Genomic DNA, 14212 nt, shown 5'->3' with positions numbered 1-14212 from the left:
TCCACCGCTTAAAGGACACATGCAAAGGAAAAAAACATTTTTTTTAGACAGCTTAGATGGAAAAAGGATGTCATAAAACGATTTTACAACGAAGAAACAAAATTTTTAGAGCTATATTTACGGCGCTATACGAATTTGTAGTTGGCGCTCGCGGGAGCCGCCGCTGGTCACGTGGTAGGCCCGCGCGCCGCCGCGCTGCGTCGCCGCCGCACGCTGAGCGTTGTGCGAACGCCGCTTCAACGCGTTTCTCCACGCCGCCGTCGCCGCACAAGTTCGTCTGCTTCGGGGCGCCGCCGCCGTCGTCTGGCCGGCGCACAGGTCTATCACGTCTGCTTGCGCTTTTTCAGGAGTTTCCTTTGGGGCTCTAAAAGTTACTTTTACATCTTAGTTTTTTGTTATACTTCAAACAAAGATGAACAAGTTACTTTTAGAGGCCATAGGAAGCTTCCGAAAGAACGCAAGCACCACGTGATAAATAAAGACCAGTCACGTGATAAATACAGACCACTTTTCCGCGGTGCCCGCGGGCGCCAACTACAAATTCGTTTTGCGCCGTAAATATAGCTCTAAAAAATTTTTTTCTTCGTTGTAAAATCGTTTTATGGCGTCCTTTTTCCATCTAAGCCGTTTTAAAAAAATGATTTTTTCCTTTGCATGTGTCCTTTAAGGGAACAGGGTAGGCCCTATTCTTCCCATGTGTTTCAGCCTATGTATGTGACCCTTTTTCTCAGGATCTGCTAGGGTTAGAGGATTCATGTTGGTATCATTGTATTTAGCTTTTTGTGTTGTCTTTACTGAACTAGATTTATTGTTATATATATTTTAGTTCTTTTTTGCTTTTGTTTTTACTGGACCCTTCTAATTTTAATGCCAAAATAGACAATAAACAGCTTGTCAAACAAAATTGCCTTGATTAATTTCCATAATTCTAGTTCAGTAGACTCCCCCTTGTGTTGTCTTGTTAGTGGAAAAAAATGATACTTCTAGTTTTTATGGTTTCGGAGAAAAAGGGTCAAACGTCGCAAAAAAATGATGTTTTGAGATAATCGACTTTGAAGTGAAAAAAGGCACTTTATAATAAACTTGCACTCTAGAAATGCATGCTGATGTATCCGTTCGGTAGCCACCAGCCAGGTTGTCACCTCCATAGTCAATATTTAGTTACTTTGTTTGCTGTCTTGCTTTTTGGGCCTCTTTTGTGACGAGCTGTGTAGCCCTGTCTGCCAAGTAAAGTCGTCGCCGGTCAACGTCCCGCAACCACTGCACCATGAATCATCCTGGTAAAACGCCAAGTAGAGGTTCGAAGTTGTCCGTTTTGACGTCTCTCTAATCAGTGTGTCCACCAGCACTTTTCACAGTTCAGAAAGTAGGTGCAGGCAACACCAGCTCTTAGTGCTGCTTTTTTAACCAGCTGCAAGTCCCCACCAGACACTTTACACACCCAGCTTTCGGCGACGGTACAGGACAGAAGGTCGTTGCAAATCAGTGCACAGTTGCAGTCACTAACACTTGCCTTGAGCTCTTCAAAGCGTGCTGCCGAGTGCGACAGCTTCGAAGAAGTCGCACACGTGGTAGCCGCTGCGTCAGGCATCAGAATGCGTTGCGGGGACTCGGCGGCATAAGAAACTGACCTATGCCGACTACTCTGGAAGCGATGCTTTTAAAATATCTTCTTCGTCTTCGTCATTTTTAACATTCCAAACCTAGTGTTAAAGTAAACAATAAATTACTTTGCCCGTGGAAGCATGCCGAAGCAGAAGCAAAAGTATGCGCGTCGCGACTGACACCGGCAGTGTCTGAGGATTTATGGGGCTAAAAATTAAAAGCCAGACAGCTTTTTGCTGTTGCTGGACGAGCAATAAACATTCCGCTAAACCTAGTGAAAATCTGCGTTTTTTTTACGGTTTTTTTTACAACCTAGGAGAGATACAGATCGTGCATAGGTGTAAAAGGGGGCGTGGTCGGTCACCACCTAGGTTTCGGAAAAGGTCATTTTTCCTGTAGATAAATCGCGCACGCTCAAATTACGCAGTCAGCATTGTTCAGGAAAGACTGGGAAATCCAAATCCCTAAAAAACAAAAACTCAATTTTTTTCAAAATTTTGCCCCACCCTGTTCCCTTAAGTCAACGGTCCATGTCAGAAAGAGACTATGTGGTATGGATGATGGTTATACATGCAGTTGAGAATTTGACCGCACCGCCCTCTCGTCTATAAACGTTGAGCCAATGCATGCAAAGTTTAACGCGATTACATACATATTTGACCGCAGCGCCCTCTCCTGCATAGACATTGAGCGGCTATGTGCAATGTTGGAGTGTAGCGTAGTGGTTAAGACGTCTGCCTTGTAAGCAGGCGATCCTGAGTTCGAACCCCCGTGCAGGCGTACATATTTTTTTTAAGTGGGCCGATCCCGGAGGCAGTGCAATCGATGTGAGCACAGACGCCGGACGGATGAACAAGGCTAGACCCTAAGGAGCTTCGCCCCTAAAAATGACTGCATCTCCACGTGGTGAATGCATTGGACCGCAGCGCCCTCTCGTCTATAAATATTGAGCCAATGCATGCAAAGTTTAACGCGATTATATACGGATTTGAATGCAGAGCCCTCTCCTGTATAGACGTTGAGCGGCTACATGCAACGTTTCATCCATGACACCCCCAGCTTTTGAGTTGCTGACACATCCCAGAGTCCCCTACTCGTCCCGCAGTCGTGGCCGAGCGGTTAAGGCGATGGACTAGAAATCCACTGGGGTCTCCCCGTACAGGTTTGAATTCTGTCGACTGCGCAAACATTTTTAATTTTTTTAAGACAGATGGGATGGCAATCGATGTGAGCACGGACAAGGCTAGACCCTAAGGAGCTTCGCCCCTAAAAGATGCGACCAAGACCAAGTCAAAGGAGGGGGGGCGGGGGAGGGGGGGGTAAATACAAACACATTCTCCATACGTTTCCGGACTTGTACACATCTTTTACTTTTTTAATTTTTCTGCACATAAACCATCAGAGCAGGGGTCTCTAAAATATTTGACTAAGGGGTCCAATTAGACATCTGTCGCAGTCTCAAGGACCAGGAAGAAAAAGGAACTAAATGAATAACCCTAGGTAAGAATTTAAACGCAGGTATTAATGTTAGAGTAAATACTAAAAAAAAAAAAAAAATTAAGTTTGATGAATACATATATTTTAATTCGAAATTTCATATTCAGCTAATTATGATGTTACACAACAATGGTGACCACAAAAGCTCGCCAAGCATAAACCAAAGCGTGTGGAACGTTTGGCACATTCACACGGTGCAAAAGACTAACAACTAATGCACGCACAATGTATAATAGAATGCAAAGGAATTTTAACAGTTAAACAGACATAAAGCCACCAAGAACGATAAGATACCAGTGATGACAGTGGCAAGAGAAGCCCGTTACGATGCAGTCTCTCGTACTTTCTGGTATCTTCTTTCACACATTTGGAGAGTGGCGTGCCACCGTCATTTTAGGCGCGCAACTTTCTGCGTTGGTAGCTGCTGGTCTGTCGGAAGCGGTCCGCAGGTCGGGCTACATTGAAAGAACTGCGGCCGGTCACGGGCCTGATCTGGTTTACAGGCCAGGGCTTGGACACCCCCTCTTTAAAGCACAGGTTTTCTAATTCTTTGATCTCAGAGAAGCCTTGCCTCTTTTGACCAGCAACCGAGGTCCCCTTCTGGTGTCGGCATTCATAAGGCAAGGCAGTGTTAGAACCTGCAGGCTCACCAAACAATACAGGGCTAGAACTCATGAAACATACTTGGGAGCAGGCACGGGAGCAGCTGAAACAGCTGTTTCCGAGCAGGTTGGGAGCAGCTAAAACTACATTCTGGAGCAGGCTAGGAGCAGCTTAGATCAGTTTTCATTGCGCTTCAGCTTGTGTCTTGGATTCAGCGGAGCAAATGGTGGAGAGGAGGTCGCCTCCTCTCCAGCGTTCGCTCTATTGAAGTGGAAAGAGGTGGGAGGAGTTTCCACTTCGTTCTTGACCTGTTACGGCTATAAGTAAATGGGATAACAGTGTAACAGGTGCTAAAACTTGAAACTTTGTGAGCCTTAATGAGAACCAAAAAGCAAGCACTATATGTTTCTGAAGATAAAGTACTTGATATTCTCTGAGTGGCTTTCAGATGCTCAAAATGCAAACCAGCACTGCTTATCGCACAACCCACACGTGCTCAACATAGTAATTATAAGTGCAAACCACATGACGTGCGTAAGCAACGGACCAGCAGTTGATAGGAGGAACAGGGCAAAAAATGTTGAGTTTATCCTATTGTGCAATTACCGTATTCGAAGCAATAAGCAGCAGCGAGGCACGCCGAGCAGATCTACCGCTCGCATGAGAGCTGCCGGCCAGCATGGTTTCAGATCGGACCACGTTTCAGTTCTATCAAATCACGACTTATCTTGGGGAAATGCGGTTCCAATTTCTGACGAAGGAGTACTCAAAGGAATCTTTTGCTCATTTGTTTTCACTTGGCTGACGTCCAAACCCCGAGACGCAGAGCCTCAGGCAATCTGACGCTTAACGACTCGATCTCACCTCGGCTGACTTGCTTAACCGCTTATGGCTGAAGTCTTCAAGAATAACTATCAAGTCGTAGGTGGTGTAGCACTCGGAATCCGACCTGAGAGTTTTTTTTCACGTGCCTCTCTCTCGGGATAAACAGGGAAAATAAACAGAACAAAGGATTGCAAGGTCAATCAAGCTAAAAAAGCTCATTGTTGCCAATCCGGTCGACAAAAACCGAAAACAAGACAATATATAATTTTTTGGCGCACGTTTTGCGATTTGGTGCATTCACACGGTGCAAAAGACTAACAGAATGAATAAACTAATACGAGGTATCGGCTGTTGCGCAGTTTCTGCAATATGGCGCAGGACGGCAGACAAATGCGTCTGGCACAAAATGGCACAAATGGCGCAAATGGCACAGCCGTTCCACCCCTGCAGTAACCTAGGTACCAGAGACCGTTTAGTTTGTAGTTGCGCGTCAATAGATGGCTCAAATATCCTAAAGCAATGCTTCCACGGGTTCCTCAAGGACCCGAGTCCCGGCGCAAGGAAGAGAGTGGTACTCACTGTGCAGGATGAAGCTGTTGGTGAAGCAGAGGCAGCGCACCATGGAGGCCAGGGCGTCGTCCGATGAACGCGCCTCCACCTGACGTTCCACAGGCTTCGCCTCGGACAGCGGGGACCCCGGGTCCACTCCGGACTCGTTGTGGCGCGACGCCGGGCTGGCCGCTGCAGCAGCCGCGCTCTCCTCCTCACCCCTCCTGGCGTTCAACCGACGAGCAAGGAACCTTCTTTATAGCACGCCGAAAGACTGTGTGTATCGGAGCACGCGCAATTACCGCTCGACTGGCTCGAGCAGACGCCAAACGTTTACAGCGGGACTCTCGTGACGAGAAGAGGGGATCGCCTCCGTTGCAGCTTTCAAATTGTGAAGGAGATTCCTCTGCCGACGTGCATTCTTGCATTGCATTTGAATAAAAAATTTAGCCTGCCAGGCAAGCTGTGCTAGTAGCTCAGTGGCTATTAGCCTTGAGCGGGACTGACTAGAGAGCTCCAATCGCTCGACGGTGACGTAGAGACAACGATTATGTGACAGGGTCAGGTATTTCCTTCGCTTTGCCTTGCTTTGGCAGTGTGATTTAATACGTAGCAGCAGAAACTCTTCGCTAAGTATATTTTGTTCTTGCTACGACGCAAAACATGCATACGATGAAACCTAACAAGAAATCCGAATTCGCCAAGTGAAACGATTAGAAGTTATGGGTAGATCATGATTGAGTCCTATGATAGCTTCACGGCCGCCAACACTTCTTGAATACATCGCCGTGGGGACCAACGGTCATACTTCTGCATGTTCTTCTCGCGCTTCCCGAATTCAAGCGGCAAAGGAAAGAAATATGTACTCGAAGCTACAATGCTCGGTGAAGCATGAACTCCGGAAGCAAAAACAACGATCCCACCAACTTCGGCAGCCGCAACCGTACCCAACAGGCAAGAGGAGCTCCAAATCTTGGCTTAGATTTTCCGGTTTAAAGGTGATTCTTATCTTTTCATTGTCCCCTAGTTATTTGCAAAGTGTTGTGGGGCGGCAGCAGACGCTCTCGTCACAGCAACACTCGACGATTCTATTTGCAGCTTTCTTTGACGTACAGCTCAAAAAAAAACATGGTATGGATTACCCTCGCATCATGTGGTACATACACTTTATTTTTTCAAGTATGTTCCACTTATTCTGAGGTAACGGTGGTACAAACATTACCACGGATTGAGCTGAAACATGTGTTGGTAGCTACGCTAGTTACGCAATAGCGGACTAACACTTCCTTTGCTGCACGTATAAATATTGAGTCCAAAAAGGTACCACGGAAAGTAATGCCACAGTGATGCCCCGCATGCGTGGTATTTCAACGCTCGATTAGCTTTCCCGGGAAAAAGGTCGCCTCAAAGCCGCGCGAGCAAACTGCAAAAAAAAAAAAAAAAAAAAAAAAAAACTGAGATTGAAATGCCAAGTTTGACGCCTGCTCGGCCATCCTCGCAATTGATTTCCATTTGCTTCGTTTGTTTCTGACAGACTGGAAAAAAAGGAAATGAGTCCCGGGAACCATGCCGTCCCAAAATCTACCTGTTTGGTCGCTTATCCTCCGAAGCCACGATCGCAGCTGACTTGGTCGTGGTCAGTTTAATAACATGAAGCTGGATCCTGTTCCGTAAGCCGAGACGCCACTGCTGTCACGCTGCTCAAGTTTAGTTTTGACGAGTAGTAAAAGATTAGGGTAAAAGCAACTGTAAACTCTCTTTCAAAATAGCAAATCAAACGTGAATTGTGATCACACCTCAACCTACATGCTACGAATGAAGTGTAGACACGTTTCCGTGATCCTGGCCACTACGTCACGATGAGGAGCCGTCAGGTGGCGCCACTCCGTCTTCTCAGAGCTAATAGTATCCGGATGCCACTGCACCTACCCAAAATCGAACCCTGCCAGGGCTCGAACTTTTATAGTTGTTATATATAACCTTATTGTCTGTAACGCTCCCAGTGCGTCACTTGTTCATGACGTTCGCTATGATGCTCGTTACGACGTTTGCTACGACGCTCGTTCGTGACAATTTTCTCATGGAAAACAACGCGTAAAACGCATTACGCGTTAAAAAGTATGGAATAGCAGCAGCAAATGTCTGCTAGCAGGATTGCAGAAGAAATTTGAAGCCATTTAACGGTCTCTGTCATACAAAATATTAATCGTGTTTGATCGAGAACACTTATCGGGTCAGCCAAATGATGGCAGATTTCGGACCCCAAAGAGGGCCGCCCCCCCTCACCTGGGCCTCCTGTTTTCCGGGGACTTGACGACGGCCTTGGTGTCCTTGCGGCCCCTCTGAGAGCGGCCCTTGCGCAGCCGGCGGAAGGACTCCCGCAAGGATTTCTTGAACGACTTGCGGCGAGACATCATGTCCCCTGAAGCCGCCAGGTCTGCGCATGAGCCAGGACGCGAGATGTCAAGATCAATCGCCTCGCCAGTAAGGAAAAACAAAACGGCCGAGCCCTCTCTAAATGCGTAGTATTCATAGGGTCAGCTCTTAGGGTTTTAGTGTTCACGCCTGAAATCTAACCTCGACAGTGACGTCGCGCCCTGGTCAATTTCGTAGGCATGCACATTCCGAGCGTTGACTGTAACGAGATAGTGTGAGGAGCTAACGGTCTGATGAGAGTGAACTGGAAGTATAAGCAACCCCCGTACAAAAAAAAAAGTAAAAAATTTGAGCTCTTTATATTACGGATCCGTAAAATATGGCGTCTGCCCGCACCTACCGTTGGGATTCAGCGTGCACTTGGACGCCACCGCCTTCTTCTGTACATAGTCCAGGACGCTGAAGCCATGGGCAGTCCCAGCAGCAATCCTGTTTGAAGAAACACGGCGTGCCAGCTAGCGTTATTCAACGAATAAAGCGGAAGCGCTCCTTCTCGTAAGGCCCATCTCAAAAGAAATTCTGTATGATCATTAATTACCCGAGTATGGTATCTTATTTTCCCGAGTCCAAGACGACATCGAAGCAAAGGTGACTTCCACACACCAACAGTCAAGAATGACATAAAGCTTTTTCTTTTTTGTTTACGGTTACACTTGGATATAAACGAGTCATAAAGAAGGGATGCACGCTTGGTCAGACAGAGGCTTTTTATTATCGAAGAGTGCAATTATCTTCTATGTTACCAAAACTTACCTATTGCCTTAAATTTGTAAATGAGAATTTATAATTGGGCAAGCTGGTAGACCTTAGATTCGAAAAGCACCAAAAAACAGGGACAACAAGAATAATTGGACAAAACGAGCACATTGTTTCGTCGAATTCTGCCCGTTGTCCCAGTTTTTTGCCGCTTCTAAACTCTAGGTTGTAAACGAGTGCAGACCCCCAAAAAATTAAGCAGTCCTGTGTTAATCCACAGTACAGTCACAGAGAATAGCTGCGACACGTCACGGCAAAGTCGTTGGGAATTGGTGTCGCCTTTTTGCACCATGGGGTGCATAAGCAAAGCATTCGGAACTAAATAGACACCTGGCCATTTTGTTCCAAACTCTTTTGTTTCTTTTTTTTGTTCCGGAGTGCGTGAAAGTGTGTCCGCCGGCACGAGCTATTGGCATCGATGGGGCTACAATGGCATTTTGTAATCGCCTATAAACCATTTGCAGTATTCCCAAGCGCCCCGGCCCACACTCAAGGAATCATGGGAACGGTGTTCCTTCAGCTCCCTAGTGATCGCTAATTTTCTACCACCTCCATGGTTACACAGTTTTTGAGCGTAATTCGAGGTCACCCTGAACAAGCAACTGATATATCCCAAGGACCTCTCATATCACTTTTAAAATTGCTCGTCAACGTCAGCATTTTTGATACTGCGCATGCGGTCCACCTTTCAACCTGGCTGAGCTGCAGAAATCTCTTACAATATTATCATTCTCGTGATCGTAGTTTGAGCAGGAATTGCTTAAAAAGCCGATGATAATTCACAACAACAAAAACCAGGATTTAGCTTGGAGTCCGCGAGGCTGATTATAACATTTTTAGCGTCTCTAACTTAATATCAGCATGATAATAATGTAAGAGATTTCTGCAGCCCATCCAGGTTGAAGGGTGAACAGCATGCACAGTATCAAAAATGCTGACATTAAGGAGAAATTTTAAAAGCGATATGACAGGTCATAGGGGTATATATCAAGCGCTTGTTCAGGGTGACTTCGAATTACGCTCAAAACCTGTTTAACCAAGAATAGGGTTGAAAGTACCCATCACTAAGAGGCTGAAGGAACACCGTTCCCATGATTCTTTTAGCGCGGGCCGGGGCACTTGGGGGATATAGCAAATGGTTTATTGCTTTCTCCAGACAGCGCGTACAGTGGGCAACGGGTACTCCAAAAACCCCAGGTTTAAAGCAGGTTGTTAATGACGTGGCGCGCTGTACCTCAGTGTTGACATTTCTGCTTCGCACGCAACAAGCACAAGTTTGATTTGTGCGGTCAGCGGGCAATCTTTTTTAAGGATTTGGCAACATCGACAAAAGACGCCCTACATCGCCAACTACAAAACCAACAATGACAACCACTACAACATTAACGACGGACATCGTTTCCAGTGGCGCAAAAGGTCCGTAACAGCTATCGCTGTAAAAACTAAAAAGAACAAGTTTAGCACCATCCAAAGCCTGCAGGACAGAACTCTCTCCTTTAGGCGTACCTGCACTCGCATGGGCACGCACAAAGAACAACCCCGACTCGCCGACGCCAAGTTACACTACACGTAGACATAAGATATTTTTGTTTGTTTCGTTATTATTCAACTGTCTCCATGTCGTGCCATTTGTTTAGTCGACGCTGCGCCACTAACACCACCATTGGAAATATTTAATAGACTTTGCACCACTACACGCATAAGGAGGCACAGCTCATACTTTATTACGCTGAGCCGTTTTCCAAAAAAACTGGTAACTGCCACACAACTTCACGGTTCTGTTCCGATATGGATCCAGTATAAAACATTTGATTTCAGTTTCGTTCCGGTTTTAAGGTTTCGTTTCAGATCCGTCGAAAATAACGGTTTTGCTCCAGTTTTTGGTTAGTATACGGTTTGATATCCTGGTCCCAGCCGCTCGAAGGTCAAGAGTTGCATGTTACGTTCTTCCACAAAGTGAATTTCGTCCACTCACAGGCCCCACTTGGACTGGAGGGCAAGTGCGGTGACCCCGGCAGGGGGGGAGAGCTGCACCACCATGTCTGGCCTGAAGCCCCCCTCGCACCTGATGGGTGTCCCCTTCACCTGCAGGGGGTCGTGCCCCTTCCACACGAAGCTGTCCCGGTCCCCCACAAAGTTCACCTGCACCACCTGTGCGTGAGAGAGGATATCGAGAAGGAAATCGGCACACAACCAAGCTTCCCACATCTCTGCCATCGACAGCACTCGTAAGTTCCTTTAAACCGGCAATCATCGGCCCGAATTTAAAGGCCCATTCATGCAGGAGCGTTTGCTTACGTTGCCTTATGTTACGTTAAGGGTCACCGAAGCATGGACGCTCCAGCGACTCTCCACATAAACAGATGCAAGCTCCCCTAACATAACACGATGTGAGCAAATGGTGCTGTGTAAACAGGCCTTTGGATATGATTTCCACTATTTCTAGGGGGGAAGAATGGATGAGCAGATTGAGAAGAACATCAACACGCAGTTACACCACCCGCATTCATCACAAATAGGGTCCTGTGCCTTTAAACTTGACCGACAACCCTCCCCTCCCCCTCCCCCACTCCCCCTCCCCTCCCCTCCCCCCCCCCCCCCCCCCCCAAACCATCCACAAGCCAGTTTTATCAGAATTGGGGGGGGGGAAAAAAATGAATTGGAACTTGTCTTGGAAAACAAAAAACCCAAGCTCCACGGAAATAAATCTTTATCTGCTACTTTATCTTGCACTGACCCCAGAACACGACCGACGCCAAACTGCCCACGAGGTTGCACCCGTCAGGAACCACACCCGTCGTCCCATTTTCTTATCTTATTCGTACTAAGCATTCCAAGTATTCGGGTCACGTGCATGTTCTCCGGAGGTTGAAAAATCCCACGCCTGTGCCCCTTTTCTTTGATGCAACCCCCATAACACCCCCTTTTTTTTGCCCAATGCCTAAAAAAGCTATACAAAAACACTGAACTCGTGGACATAAAATACTCTCCAGAAAATGCCTTCAAATTTTTAACAAAGAAAAAAAGACCCGAAAAGCCGGAACCTGACAAAACGGGGACAGAAGAAGGTGCATAGGACAGATGGGCGCTCCATATTATAACGAATGACAATAATGCGTCTCTCTTGTCTTTCTTTTTTGATCACAGTTCTATTACGAATCTGTATTAATTAGCCTTGTTTTCAATGCTTCTTCACTTCCTGCATCTTCGGCACCGATAACACTCTAAAGTTTATTCGAACCAGGCATCGCTGGTCCAAATCTAAAATTTTAACTCGAAACAATCGTTACCATCGGGATTCTTGGCATTAGATCACATATCTGAAACCAAATGTGACTGTGGCACGATTGCTCGCTCATCTCCGGGAAATTTCAATGTGGCTGGCTTAACATGTTTATGAAAGAGCCAACAAAAAAAAAACTGTATTCATTCAAAAAAAACAAAGAATCTTACCTTGAGTTTAAGCTGGGCAAATCCTGCTTGAATGTCATACCCCTCCCCTCCTCGAGCTCTTGCTTTATCGTTGTGGAGTCTGATTTTACATGTTAGCCCTTTCATCTCCGAGGTAACTCGACCAAAACAATGGCTAAGCATTACCTCAATAAATGCAGTACGCAGCAAAGTCAGGGAGACCACAATAAATTTCCACGAACCACCAAAAATGTTTGCTCCTTATGCTGTTAGCCAAACAGTTTCGGCCGGAACTGAAAATATTGGTTCAACATCAAAGTGTACATACCTACATGAGCCAACTACAGCATTTGCAAAAGTTGTATACAACCTCGGCCCGTTGAGACTCTAGAAGTTTTCCCGAAACAAGGGGAAACGCATTAAAATCCTGTTTCCTTTCCCACCCTACCAAGACGAAAACAGTCAAACTTTGCATGGAGATGCAGAAGGAAAAAAGAAATGTATGGTACCCATTGAGACGACGGCCATGGTCCTGCAAAGGGTTTCGATGGCACGCGCAACTTGTCTTTGTTGATTCGTAGTATGATTTACAAGTCTGAGCAGATGCCAGAAAAAGGTGTACCGAAAAAAAAAAAAAAAATTGCGGCTGCATTTTAATCTATTGATTGATCGCAATTGACGAGGAACAAAGAGGACACCAACTCCGGTCTCAGCCTTTAGGGTGCGCGATGCCAAGTCGCCGAAACGCCTCAGCACCGATGTGGGACTCACCTCCAAGGTGACCTCCGACTCGTCGGGGTCCACGCAGAAGGAGACCACCTGCCCAGCAGTGCCGGCCACAACCAGGCGCCCCGTTTGCAGGCAGAAGAGCACCTTCTTCACAGCCAGCCGAGGGTCGTCGCTGTACGGGTCGAACGTGCCCACCTGCCAGACACGGACCACGACGCTCAATGCCCGAGCAGAGCGTGCACTGACGCAGCCTTCGTCCAAGAGGCAATTAAAGGGATGGTGCACCGAAATTTGGATTTCAAAAAACTATGCTGGAGATGTAGGCGGGACGCTACGATCCCTACAATACTACTTACAAGGCGATATATCGAATGGACTGCCGTATTTTTGGAAAAAGTGGTCGAGATTGAACCAGGCCGACGAGACGCGTGACGTCAATATACCGTGTTTCCTCCTCTCTTCGCTTCACTCCCTCAAGGCCGCGAGGCGGAGAAAACGCAAGGCCGTTCCCTCTCCTTCTCGGAGAAACATGACGTCAACATTCCTGCCAAATGCATCTCCTTTTTTGAAAAATATGGATATCCGTTCGAGATATCGCTGTATGAGTGATGTTTTGGTGTTTGTAGCATCCCGTTGCATGCTTTTTGTGCGTGTTATGGGAAATTCAAATTTCGGTTCAGCATCCCTTTAATGTTTTGACGGGCGACTAGAGTACCGGTACTGAAGAGCTACAAAAATATAAAATGCTGTGCTCAACGACGCATTTTCGAACAAGAGGGTTGAGCTACGCTGCATGGCCCACTTAGTTTGTTCCACCATAAAAGTGTCCCTAGGACAAAAGTCCAATATGCTACAATTGCTTTAAGGGTGATGGCAGAGTAAACGGGTCGTCTTGGTTTTAGCTTTGTACCTCGAAAACTATTCTGCATATTTATTGGGAAAGTTTATGCATTGAATGGTTACATCATTTGGATTAACTTTCTGTTGCTTATTTGCTAAAACATTTTTTTTATTATTTTTAGTAGCCGAGTGTCAAATTTTATGCCCAGTTTCAATTTTTGTATGTCCCTTCTTGCAGCAACGAAAAATAGGATGGCCATTTAATTTGACAAGCATCTTCCCCATGACACTGGCTTTAAACTGAACCTAAAGAAAATGAGTTGGAACGTGCACCACTCAAGAAAAAATATATTATTCTTACCTGTCATAAAACAGAGTTTTTTGACATTATATTATAGTGGATGCTTGAAACATTTAGGCTCCAACTGTTGGCAAGATGTTTTACTATATTCTGTAGAAGTTTTAGTGTAATCGGATAAGCAGTTTCTTAGCAAAGGTACATCAAATATTTAAAAAATTGCAAAAATGTCATTTTGAGAAAAACTGAATTTTATGTCTCTACATTTGTCACAAAGCTTCAAATGGCTCCAGCAAAGTATGTCCTTTTTTACTTTTTTTTCCCACTTGCAGGTTTTGTCCCTCAGACTGCATGTGATTTTTTGGCACTAAAACAACCAAGTCAATGTTCTATTTGGTTTACCTTACCAAACACGAAACTCACAATTTTTTTTTTTTTTAAGTGTCTGAATGTCACAAAATAGACGTCCCCTGAAAAAAGAATTTTAACGCAATATTTGCATCGGCACATGTTGACAGGTGCTGATCACAAGAGAAATACATGAAAGAATGGCAGCCCCCCTGCTGTACTTACACTCCAATCTTTTTGTGTTCTAATCAATACACACACCAGTTCGTTGCAACAGAAGCTAGATCTGCGGGATGAGATCTTCTGCTGCAGATC

The 14212-nt window shown here is 45.8% G+C and overlaps 1 protein-coding gene across 4 annotated transcripts in view; it reads right to left on the bottom strand.

Moving 5' to 3' along the window:
* The window catches only part of LOC8034934 (lethal(2) giant larvae protein homolog 1), a 60849-nt gene that overhangs the window by 17925 nt on the left and 28712 nt on the right, over positions 1 to 14212 (bottom strand). For all 4 annotated transcript variants that reach the window (XM_040213450.3, XM_040213452.3, XM_040213453.3 and 1 more), the window contains exons 13-17: positions 12454 to 12606; positions 10247 to 10422; positions 7856 to 7944; positions 7366 to 7516; positions 5110 to 5303 (exon numbers count right to left, since the gene is read on the bottom strand). In XM_040213450.3, coding sequence (XP_040069384.2) covers positions 5110 to 5303; positions 7366 to 7516; positions 7856 to 7944; positions 10247 to 10422; positions 12454 to 12606 — 763 coding nt within the window. The remainder of the gene's footprint in view (positions 1 to 5109; positions 5304 to 7365; positions 7517 to 7855; positions 7945 to 10246; positions 10423 to 12453; positions 12607 to 14212) is intronic.

Source organism: Ixodes scapularis, unplaced genomic scaffold (assembly GCF_016920785.2).
Source record: "Ixodes scapularis isolate PalLabHiFi unplaced genomic scaffold, ASM1692078v2 PGA_scaffold1__304_contigs__length_218370807, whole genome shotgun sequence".
In the NCBI taxonomy this organism is placed as follows: Eukaryota; Metazoa; Arthropoda; class Arachnida; order Ixodida; family Ixodidae; genus Ixodes; species Ixodes scapularis.
The sequence above is the reverse complement of the archived record's forward strand: the minus strand, read 5'-3'. Positions and strand labels throughout refer to the sequence as shown.